Genomic DNA, 12,146 nt, shown 5'->3' on the forward strand with positions numbered 1-12,146 from the left:
CTTCTATCGACGCGGGGGTTAGAGATGTCCGAGTTGGTGTTTCCTAATTCGTACATATTTATCTCCGCTCCCTCCCTCCCTCGATTCTTATCAACTACTGAAGCCCCCCCCCCCCTACTCCCCCCCGGTGGGAGCACCTTTGAAATAAGGAAAACCTACGAATACTCATCTAATATCTGCTTTATACTTGAATCAAAATTCAATGCTCTTTGATACCATTTTTCAGCATGAGGGTACTTTTCCCCAGCATCAATCCACCAATCCGTACCGCGAGTCACTTCTCTGCGCCCCTCTTCACCAACAAGGAAGGCGATATCGACAATGGTAAGCTTATCACCAAGAAACCACCCCGACTTGCTCTTTGAGATCTGCTCGTCGATTGTCCTAAGGGCAGAATCAAAGCATTTCAACGCAAAATCCCTCGCGATTGTATCCGTGGGGTTATCCCTGAGCCAAATCACGGCTAGCGCTACTGCTCTCTGCGCATGATGGTAACTTTGGAAAAACAACCATTGGGTTTGCTTCCAATTCAATCTTGGTGAATTTTCGAGACTGTAGTGGAATTTGTTTTCGGTGTCGTAATTGGCTGCTATGTATTCAAGCAAAATGTTTCCTTCGTACAACTCGATGTTGTTGGATGTGACAACGCAGGGGGTACCATTGTGCAAAGTGAATTCGAGATACCACTCCTTTTTGGGCACATCTGTTTCTCCTTTCAAGGAGTTTACTTCGTTTACTTTGATGGGCGCGTTAAGGAGCTTTATCAACACCAATGCTTTTCTTCCATTGCCCACGGGTGCTCGAAGTAGATCGATCATGATGGCTTTTCTTTCATTCCTGAGGTGACGGAGCTACTCTCATAGCTTCGCTCTTTAAATGTGCCCCCCCCCCCCCTCTCATATGTCTATACAGGGCTAGGGTTAGGAGTGTTATCAATATAATAGCCCTTTAACTCTGACAAAGGGCGACCCTCGTGGGCGCGAGACTTGAAGCGAGAAACGACTTTGCGTATTGCAACACCAACAAGAACAACAACTCGGTGAAGGGCGAGAGGGGGTCTACTCAACCCCAATCTCAACCTCAATCTCAACCTCAACCTCAAGCTACAAGCTACAAGCTACGATTGTCTCCCTCAAAATATCAAATTTTCCCTCAACTAACTAAGAAAAAAAAAAAACCTATTTAGAAAAATGAGTTGAATCGAGTACTAGACGATCCAAACGAGATACTCTTTCACCAACACATTAGCTTGAAATGGGCTCCTCCAAAATTTGCTTGACATTCTCAAAATTCAATGCTCTTTGATACCATTCTTCAATTCGCGGGTACTTCGCCTCAACATCAATCCACCAATCCGTACCTCGAGTCACTTCTCTCCTTCGATGCTCGTCGCAGAGAAAAGCAATATCGACAATGGTAAACTTGTCACCAATAAACCACCCAGATTCACTCTTGGAGAGCTGGGTTTCAAGGGTAGTGAAAATGGAGTTGAAGTTCTTCAACGTAAATTCTCTCGTGAATGCATCGTTGGGGTTTTTCTTGGTGTAGATGACGGCAATGGCTAGCGTGTGCGCCGCGTATTGTGTACCTTGGAAAAATAACCATTGGTTCTGCTGCCAATGCAATTGGGGCGACTCGTCGAGACTATAGTGGAATTTTCGTTCCGTGTCATAGGTAAACGCGAGATACTCGAGCAAATTGTTGCTCTCGTATAGCTCAATTTCTTTGGATGGGTCAACAAATGTGGGGATGAGGCCGTTGGGGTTTAATTTGAGGTACCATTCTTGTTTAACTTCGGGGGTCGGCCATTTGAATAAGTGGACTTTAATGGGTGCTTCTTTGAGAAGTCGAACTAGGATCAACGGTTTTCTGCCATTTCCCGTGGGTGCTGTGTATAATGTTGCCATTGACTGCCGTTGAGTTCACAAGTGCAATCGCCTAGACCGTGAGAAAGAATGAAAGAATGAGGATAAAAAAAATGATGTGAGTCTTGTATAGCAAAGATGTGACACGATTCTTCAAATGTGTGTGTGGTGGGAAAAGGAGGAATTATTGCCGTGTGCGCAAATCCTGTCAGAGATTGCGTATTCACATAGTTTCACGAGATAAGTCTATGCCGAAAATTTTGCCGAACAAACGCTACTGTTTTTTTCTTTTGCAGCTAGGCAGTGCGGTTTAGAAATGACCACTCCTTTTCCATAGCTCTTCTCCTGAATGAACCAAGTTGCCCTCTTTTTTGAGTACTTTCCCTGTCAATGCTCCAAATACTCGTAAAAGTGGTGGCCCACATGAACACAGAGGAATCAAAACGACAAAGCCGTCATTTGAAGTGCACTGTGGTTCGAAAGAGAACCACCACGTTCATACAGCAGCGCAATGGCATCGAACTGCAACATGAGCATCTCCTACTGTACTCAAACAGACTAATCAAGCATCAACTTGGATCTTACAACCAAGTGAGTCATCATGCCAACGACTAAAGAAACAGTTCGTGCAGACCTTGGAGTCTAATGTCGAGCGCTACCAACCTCTTCATAATTGCCAAACCATTGCTGCTGCTGTTCGGCATGGCTGCAAATCATTTGCAGCAAGTTGCGGCCGTTGAAGAAAATAGCGAGTGCCACCACCCCACTCCACTCGTTTTTGCAGAACCGTCAAGACCAAAGCACGTGGGTCACATCCGCCAAGCCCACAACAAAAAGACAACAGCACCTCCCAAAAAGTGTGACAATTTTTTTTTTCATATCGTGACTCGAAGACTAAGATTAGTGAATAAAGGTTAGAAAGAATAAAAAAGAAAGAAAATATGTTCCCCTTTTTTATTTCTCGTAATGCAACCAAGGGGAAAGTTGAGCCGATTGTCATCTAAAAAACTTAGAATCAAAACCCAAACCCCAAACCTTGATTTACAATTCCATCTAGTTAAATCTAGCAGCAGGATGCGCGCAGTAAGGAAACTTTAAATTGTTGATGGTAAGAAAGTATCCCGCACTCATAGCCCCTGCTTCAACAGCGGCCCTATATCCGAGAGAGGAAAACACGAATCCGTTCCAGAAACTAAAAAAAAAAAGGAAACAATAAGAACCAAACCGTGTTGTGCTGGTTTAGATGGAAGAAGTCTAAGCATCATGCAAAAGTTCGTCTAAAAACCCATTAATTGGCACCCAGCGTGCGTGACTCGAGCGTAGGGGGTGTGAAGGACGCAAGAAAGAAGCGTGTCACTTTTCCCTGCCTTTGGCGCAGTAAATCTGATGGAGATATGGCCAGGAGCTCGGAGTTTAAAGGTAAATTTGACGCGGCGATATCCATAGCAATGTGCGTGCTTGTTTGATCTGAATCGAATTGAATTGATCAGTGGTAAATCTTACTCATGCAGACCCTGCTTTCGAAATCAGATCACTGAGTCATTGATTCATTCGTTATTGAGGTGCAAAACGGACTTCAAAAACCTTGCACTTCTTGCATCGATCTGTTTTAGATAGAATGTAGTAGATCCACGGGGTTATACTGTGGAGTCAATTTCCGAAACCAAAATAATGGTTTGAAACCCGTTCCGGATGGTGATGTTGATTTGCAAAAAAAAAAAAAAAAAAAAAAACCCCGCCATGGAAGGTCTCGGATGACTAGGGTTTACTGAGCCGTGATGTGCCTCTAGTGCTTCGAACCTCTTCTCCGCGTGGAAACCTAGAGAGAGGGAGTTAACCCCAGGACATATCACTGCATGCCTGCATCCATATGAGGAGAGGTGAGCGCTTCTGTCATGAACATGTTTCCTCCTATGCATTCCCTGCAACAACCGTCGAAGGAAAAAAATAGCATAGCATACTTTAGACACATATCGATCATCTGGCGCTGGTATTTGCCTGAAAATGGTCTCAAATTGTAGATGAATCATGAAATCACGTGTCTTGCAAACTGGAGCACACAGTATCGAATATACACTTTGTATTAACCTTTACAAAAGCTATTTGGACAGCGGATCCAGCAATATGCCACATGTACCAGGGAGAGCAACCGCGACATCTGCTGGGGTCACTCTCTCTTAAGATACACGCCTCAAATCACTGAGAGCCGTTCCGTCGAGCAACGACCCTGGTACGATTTCCCTCCCCCGGTTGCAATCGCATCTCGGCACGATTTTCCCTTCCGCAGCAGAAAGCGCAAAAACCAAAAAAAATAAAACCCCCTTTTGGAAAAACGACAGACAGCAAAATAAGCCCGCCTTAGTTATTTAGCTGACGATGCGTCATGTATCCAGCCCAACCCACACCACGCCAGAAGGGAGAAGGAGGCGGGATATAGATTTATGGCAGTTGCGGCTAACAGCATGATGTGTGTTACATGATTTCCATTTTGGCGACAACGAGTAACTGCCAAGGAGTTCGAGAGACAAGAGAGCAATGTAGGTTTCAGTTTCGTTGCGGTTTCTACCCCCTTATTCCCCATCTCATTCCCCCGATCTTTTGCCCCCATTTTTACCTTTATGGACATGAGAGGGGGATAGTATGATGAAACGTACTTTTGTTGTGGGTGTGTTGGCGACGGTGCATCTTGGCGGAGGTGAGAGAAAGTGTTGGATTAAAAATCGCCTAGCTCAGGGTATCCATGGCCATCGCCATGGCCGTAACCACGGCAAAAACCAAAAAAAAGAACACCAACCGTGCGTCGTTGGCCTCGTCCTCTTGACCAGTCAGTCGCTTAGCACCAAGGTGGAATTCAAGTCAATGGGAGGAGAAAAAAAAGTGGACTTGACAGCAGAGCATTTAACTGCTTCCACACCACCCACACAACCGGGGCACTGCACATTGCAAGAGACATGTGATATGTGATGGTGGGAGTGGGCGCATAATAAGCACAAACGAATTTCATTGCAACAATCAGCTCGACTGGTCAGAGGGGGGCATTATGACAGTCTTCTATTGTTTTTTTTTTTTTAATTTTGGATGAGGACGGGTTTATAGGGTTAGTTGAGTTGAGTTGAGTTGAGTTGAGTTGAATTGGGTTGGATTGGGTTGGGTTGGGCGGGCTGATATCTGTAAGACATTCAAAACGCAGGATCTTTTTCGCCCTGTTTCACTTTATCTGATGGCTGAAGCTCTTGTTCCTTTTTTTTAATTATCTGCATTATTGAAGGGGGAAAGGGGGATACACAAGCTCGAAAGATAAGGTGAGCTGGGATAAAACAAAAAAACACATGAATGTAAAGGTGAAGGTGGAGCATGTAAAGCGGCGTGGAAGAAGTAGAGGTTAGCGGTGGAGGCGCGTGGCGAAGCTGTAGCTTATGCGGTCGAAAAAGAACTCACGTCTACTTTCAAAACCCACATCCTATTGAGTGAGATGTATGTCTTATGTCACTTTCCAAACCTTGAGGTTGTGTTCTGCGTGGGAATTGGGAAACAGCGTGAAGCCTAGGCGATTGTTCTGGAGGCAGTTCTACACTCTTTGGTAATTCTTTCTTTCTGAAAAGATACTATTCTATTCATTCTATGCTATATAACAAGTGTCGCAGTCTATCGAGGCTCAATAACTCAGCACCTGTTTTCGTAGGTCGTTATCGTCATCATCAAATAAATATGGAATATGGTGTTTAAAAAAGTGAAACTATTAGTAAGAATTGAAAAAACTTCATTAGCCAACTTCTCCTCATAAAAAATAAAAGCAAAAAAATTAAACATTAGAAAACAAAGTGAATCGAGTGTATATGTAGAAACCCCGAGATATATTATGCAAAAGTTTGATGTTGTTGGATGTGTGCGTGAGCGGTTTTTTTTCCTTTTAAACTGAAAGTAAAGTAGCTGACGAACTGAGTCCACTTGAAGAGTCGTCATTGGTAGTGGAAGTTGATGTGTTAGTGGTATTAGTGGGGGTAGTGGACCTGGCACTGGCACTGGCACTGGTACTTGCCCCAGCGCCAGCCCCGACAGATTTCTTAATCTTTCTAGAGCTCATCACTGAGCCAATGAGAGTGCCAAGGTAGTCCAACTTATAATTAAGCGGCTTGCCAAGGGTATGGTCGATGCCATTACTTGCAAAACACTCCACGTCCGAACTCAGCGTTCTTGTAGTAACAGCAATCAAGGCAATGTCATCGCGAGTCAAATCGCTTCGTACAAACTGGGCGATTTCCACACCATTAACCACGGGCATCTCGATATCGAGAAAGATGCAATCAAACGTGTTTTCCAACACGAGTTTCTCAACTTTGCTCGAGTCGACAACTTGGGTAATCTGAGCCCGAGGGTAGATCTTGAGCAAGATCCGGTTCAAGATTTTCAAATTGATGATGTTGTCGTCGACAATGAGGAATTTGTACTGGTTCAAATTGGGCATTTGGAGCTGGAACGATGCGGGTGTGCTGGAAACATTGGTAAAAGGCGAGCCAATAGGCGACGAGGACGCGCTCAACAGTTTTGGAGACGCAATGGTTGCTGGTTTCAAATTGGATTCCGGTATTTCAAATGGGGTCATGGGTGTGTAATACTCTTCTTCGCCTCGCCGGGGTGCTACGACGATACTGACATTGTCAAACGTATCCAGTATCCCCGACAAGTCTTCGTTGTCGCTGTCATTGCCATGGTGATGATGATGGTGGTGGCGGTGATGGCTTTCTACATCTTCCAATTCGCTTTCTTCCGATCCATAGTAGTCGCTTCCGGTCCTGCTAATGTCCAAGGAAAGCTTTGGTCTTAGCGAAAAGTAGTCTGGTTTGAGGGGCGACGCTGAAGTGGTGTAGGCTCGACTTGGAGTCGATGGTAGTGAAATGGGTGATTTGACTGTTGGTTTCATAAATGTCATCTTGTAAAACAGTCTAAAAAATAATATATCAAAGTCAGGGAGTAGTTATAATATCTGGTGTAACGCTTTCTTCTTCTCTTGTCGGTATAGATTGCAAAAAGGAAAACAAAAAAAAGCCCCTTTGTTTTTCTCTCTATTGGTAATAAGTGTTGACTTTTGCAGTGTTGGGTGGTATCCGTAAAAGACCTCTTAGTTCGTGACTTGTTTGGCAAACTTGTTGAAACCTGAGACTTAAAACTGCAACCCTTCAAACCAGAAGCAGAGGATACTCGAGTATATATATATCATTTGGAGAAGTTCCAACTGACTTCCCTGCTTATTACCCAAACTGCAAAATGTTCGTATTGTTGCAATGCGACAATTAAAATTAAAAAAAAAAAATAAAAAAAAAATTAAACCATAATATGAGGAATCTAATTACCAGAGGCGTACCGCTCCGTGCACGACCCCCTCTCCCGACTTTTCATCAGTTTGTAATCAAATTCCAATCTCAGCGTCTTTTCTGCAAGTTTTGCGTTTTTGCAGGTTTTTGTTTTATTTAACCACTGGTGCCGATAGCGCTTAGTTAAGCTCTCAGCTCTAGCATCAACCATCACTGCATTTTTTGTATTTTTTGTATACAGGCTGAGTAGAAACTTCGTCTGCGGTTGTTATAAGGGTTGCAGGTTGTGGGTTGTGGGCTGTCCCTGTCTACCAACGACATGGTCTTAACTCCATCCGTGCTGCTCGCGACGAGAGGCTTGGGAAGGGACCTCCTTTCTTTTTTGGATGGAGTAATAAAGTGGGTATATTCTCAGCTCTCTTCCGAGATCTATAGCCGAGCTATAAAAAAAAACCCGAGCCCCTAACACCGCCTCTAGGCGGAATATATTCACTTCTCTCTCTTCAGCTCACGCCACTTTTTAAATTCCCTTTTACCTATCTTCTCCCCGCTACGGGTGTGTTGGCACAAGGCGGTGAGAAGATTCACAGGTTAGAAGAACGGGCGTCGTTGTGTTTGGCGGCCTTAGCGCCGGGCTTCCTCGCTGGCTCCGTCAGTTTCCCCCTTTTCTTGACCTCCCTTCACCCCCAATTTCAAGGCGACCCTAGATGCTTTTGCTTTGTACCCTCTCTCTCTCGCGCGCGCTCCGTCCCTGTTTCCGTCGTCCCTCTGCCAATGCCGTCCCCACCGCCATGCGAGATTTCTATTCTCCGTGATGGGAACCTATCAACCAAATAATGAAATTAAAAAAAAAAAAAAGAGAGTGCGCGCACACCCTGTTCATTTTTTTTTTTCTGGTTAGCCGAAGTGACTGCAAACCCGCCTTGTGGCAATCGAACGGGTAATTTTTATACCCTTGAACCTCTCATCCCATCAAGTTGGATTTTGGCATGCTGACAAAGGTGTAGAAGTACAGTTTGACGTGGCTTGGTGGAACTTGACACATGGAATATGCCGAAGTCCATTTTCTTTCCGCCCTCTGGCTCAGCTTCTCGCTCAGTCGAGATTCTAGACTTTCTCAATCTCTAGTTTTGAAGCGCCTCCTCTAGCCAGGGCTCTTTTCCAACCTTTGCCTTGAGAAGATTCCCGAAAAAACTCTGTGGAAGTGGTGGCAGTGGTGCTTCTCCCACGATAACCACGACGGGGCTCCTGATTGCTTCTTCTTTATCCTTTGAAACCCCCCTTTACCCCCCCCCCCCCCTCTTCACTTCATGCCGAGCCGAAACCAAAAAATAAAAGTCTCCTGCTAACCTTAATTGTTCTGATCGTTGGTTTCATCACGGACTCTGTTTGACAACGGTAGTCCGTGGATATAAGTCAGAACCCGTGATAACATCAGTTGGTTGTTCTCTTAATCGTAACGGAGTTGAAACGCACAGCATTCTTTATTTTTTTCCTATTTTACGGTTGCTTTTTTTTTTGTTCTTTCTTGACACTTTTCCATCAAGTGTACACCTCTTCTACTACCGATCCTTCTTTTTTTCTTTCCTTTTCTTATTCAGCAATAGTCACGAACCCCTATGGTCTTGCATGTGGCTAGTTCGTAAACGCCTCCGCGATTCAGCGCAAATTTCAAGGAATTTCAAATCACAGGGGGAAGGATTTGGCGATGATTCTTGACGTTCAGCAAAGTGTTACAGGCAGAGGTATACCTTATAGCAATAGAGATCGGCTTGCTCCGCGCATGCAAAGAGGTTGACGTTCTTCAACACTTTACTCATGTCATTTCTGCAGCACATCCACTTTAGGCTCAAAGAGTTAGTCCCGAAATTTTTCCATTCTTAAGAATTTTGTCAGTTGAGGCCCATTTTTCTCGGACGGGCCTTGATCGCTCCAATTGCAAAAGCACGCATCCTGCTCTTTGCTTGCTGGGAGGATTCATCTAGTTTTTCCCATATCATCGCATCGTGGATATCTGTACAACACACGTCCAACAGCAAAAAGCAATTGCATGACGTTTCCAAATTAGCCTCTTTTATTTTTTGTTGGCGTCATTTGAGTAGCTTCAAACAGCGTTCAAGGGCGATGCCCGTCTTTGACGTCACCAAGAGCCACCTAGAATAGTCAGCTGTTAAACCAGTCCTGAGTTTTGCGCTAACCAACGTCTGCCAGCGAGTTTCCCGTCGAGGTTCCCGAGTAGTTTTTTTTTTCACTTTTGCGAAAACTTGTTCGCTTTGAAACAAGCGAAAACCACGCGTTCCGTTTGATTTCCGGAGTGTCAAGGAGTAACGAGAGAGAGACCAGAAACGATCGGGCTTTGATGGAATGAGCCACCCTCTGCCATTCCTTCTTCTCGTTTCAAATGATAAGAAACCTGAAGATTTCTATCTCGATAACTACACTGATACGTTACTCTAGCGAGTGACCCGGGAGGTTCATCTTTTAGAAGTTTTCTTGGAGTTCCCGGCAGGAGACAGTTCTCAGTCCATTGAGTGTGCAGCCAATGTGGGTTCCATGAATATTATCATATTAATTTATTATTAATTAAGTTAAATGCTCGTAAACGTCAAATATTTTGCAACAGTAGAATTATGAATATGAAATAAAATAATTGATGCTGCAAACCCCAAAACCCCATAAGAGATTCCGCGCCACCATCCTCAACAACGGCACTGAAATTTTTCAAGAATGGTGCCGTGGGAAAGATGAGAGTGACAGAGTAGATCGTCTTTGCAATTACTAGAATAGGCTTTGGTCTGTGCATTGTAATTAGCCATGATTACGAGATAGACTCAAAAGTACATGGGGTGGGGGGGGTCCTTCTTTTTTCAGTTGCCTCGATGCTACGCCATTGCCTTGCAAACCTTCCACCGCATGCCTCGATTCAAGTCCGGGCCAGTCGCATTGCACACCTCGACAAGAGTAGACCGTATCTTCGTTTACAGATGCGTCGACTGTGTCAACTTTCTCCTCACAGCACTGGTCCCGAAGTTTCCATCTCTAATAACCGAAAGAAAATTAGAGGTGGGTGGATGCTGCATCGTGGGTTATGTGTCATGCAGCATGCATCGAACGATTGTTGAATTGCAAATCCCTTCATAAACTTCAAGTTGCAAACAAGATGAGATCAATTCCACAGATCGAATACGAGAAGGAAAATATTGCCAGAGGGCGGAAGGTAGTTACCAATTTTGAAGTTATGAGCTTGTTTGCTTGTTTGTTTGTTTCTGTTGTCAAACGTTGACGTGAAATTTGACGTAATGTAGTGGTGTTTTCTGGCGACGGTGGTTTTTTTTTTTCAAAGGTGTATTTGCAGTCCAAGCCAGGATGAACTGGACTCTTCCTTAATCTCGACCACGCCAGCTTTGACCCATGCAATACAAGTCTTTCAGAGCTCCTTTAGATAACAGCCCGGCTTCAGCTCGGTATATCAACATACAGCACCAGTGAAATATTTTGACTGAATCTCTCAAAATAGATCGACCGATCGATTCTGCTGCCGTATATGCAAAACATGCAACTGGCAACAGTATACGCTTACAATTTACGCCCCAACGCATCGAGGAAAAATTATTTTCTTTATTTTCTTATCAACTGCAATGGTTTGAAGCCATGCGCCAATTTCATTGGAATTGGGAAAGGTTTAGCTTTTAATCTTTGGTGCGTCGAGATATTCCTCTTTCAGGACGAAGAAGAACAAATCTTGATTTAGGCTTTTTTTTTTAAGGCACGGCATTTGCTGTCCCTGCTGGAGTCTATTTTGGAAAGTTTGGAGTAGGGTGCTGGAGTTTATCAAGTCAAGGTACGCGGTTATTGTTGTGTTGTGTGCTGTGACTTGCGTATAACATCGTAGGACAACACCAGAGTTTATGTCGCATTCAGCGAGGGGTGGTTTTTCTTGTTATTGTGGGGGACTGAGTTGCATATCTTCAACTTGGTGAGTTGGAAACAAAGCCCCTTGTTCTTGGCGAGTGTCAGCCTGTGAGAGGAATTGGCATAATAATGTAATCTTGCGGCATTTATCAGCATGTATGGCAAGTGTAAGAGAGGTGGTTGATGGTTGGTTGAATTTCAGGGCTGAGCTGAGCTGAGTTGAGGGGGGGTTAGAAAACCCTCTTATCAGTTTTTCGTAGTAGTTCGTTGCAAATGCCTATTAGACTGCTCATGTTGGTCGAGCAAAGTTTGTCTCTGGAGATTGCAACTGGCACATCCCCGTCACTATGGCGTTTTATGTCGATGTTCAACTGCAGACAAACCATTCCCTCTTTTTTTTGGCGCAGCGTAAAGGCACTCCAAACAAGACTTTTCACCTCCCGTTCCTTCTCCTCCTCTCAACTGCCGAAATGGGAACGTTTACAACTGGCTGCGATTGTTGTGATTGTTGTTGGGTGCCTCGATTCTTCAAAATTGCCAAACGTTTGAAAGAATCCTTTGAGAGTGGGGTTTTTTTGGGTTTCTTCAGGGGTAACATTCGAAACTACAAACCACGAGAGTTTGACCCACGTTTCATTCCATCCTGTGACACTCTCACGACTCTAACGTGGAAGCAGAATAGGAGGATTAGTGGCAAGTGGGTTCAAACGGCGTTATCTTTCTCCTACCCCCTATTTCCTCTCAGTTTTCCAAGTTTCAGCCTTGTTATCAACAGAAGATCCGCGCTATTCAGAACCAAATATCGCCATCGTCGATGAGAAATGGAGCGCATGGTGATATATGGCTTAGCATGCATTCGGTCAAAAAGTATGAATCTCGAATAAACCTCGAATTGATTTTTTTTTTAAATCGTGACTCATGATGAGCCATGAGAATTGAGAGTTCCGATCATTCCATTACCAATTCTTCAGGAATTCCCCTGGAATTGAAAAACCTCATGTTTTTTTTTTGGTTTCAACGCAAACTGTGGCTCTGGCCATCTTTTTCTCATTAATCT

The 12,146-nt window shown here is 44.2% G+C and overlaps 3 protein-coding genes across 3 annotated transcripts; all 3 read right to left on the reverse strand. All coding sequences in view use genetic code 12, as the record gives it.

The window, feature by feature from the left end:
• Positions 1–155: 155 nt before the first annotated feature.
• LODBEIA_P16690 (uncharacterized protein) lies at positions 156–818 on the reverse strand (the record flags this gene model as incomplete). Its single annotated transcript, XM_066971582.1, has 1 exon — positions 156–818. The coding sequence occupies one exon, from the start codon at positions 816–818 to the stop codon at positions 156–158; it is 663 nt and encodes a 220-aa protein (XP_066828607.1).
• A 426-nt stretch (positions 819–1,244) lies between these two features.
• LODBEIA_P16700 (uncharacterized protein) lies at positions 1,245–1,907 on the reverse strand (the record flags this gene model as incomplete). The annotated part of the gene is made up of 1 exon (XM_066971584.1): positions 1,245–1,907. One exon carries the CDS (start codon positions 1,905–1,907, stop codon positions 1,245–1,247), a length of 663 nt encoding a protein of 220 aa, XP_066828608.1.
• Positions 1,908–5,775: 3,868 nt separating this feature from the next.
• On the reverse strand, positions 5,776–6,795 carry LODBEIA_P16710 (uncharacterized protein; the record flags this gene model as incomplete). The annotated part of the gene is made up of 1 exon (XM_066971585.1): positions 5,776–6,795. One exon carries the CDS (start codon positions 6,793–6,795, stop codon positions 5,776–5,778), a length of 1,020 nt encoding a protein of 339 aa, XP_066828609.1.
• Positions 6,796–12,146: the final 5,351 nt, after the last annotated feature.

This window comes from Lodderomyces beijingensis, assembly GCF_963989305.1.
Source record: "Lodderomyces beijingensis strain CBS 14171 genome assembly, chromosome: 2".
Taxonomy (NCBI): domain Eukaryota; kingdom Fungi; phylum Ascomycota; class Pichiomycetes; order Serinales; family Debaryomycetaceae; genus Lodderomyces; species Lodderomyces beijingensis.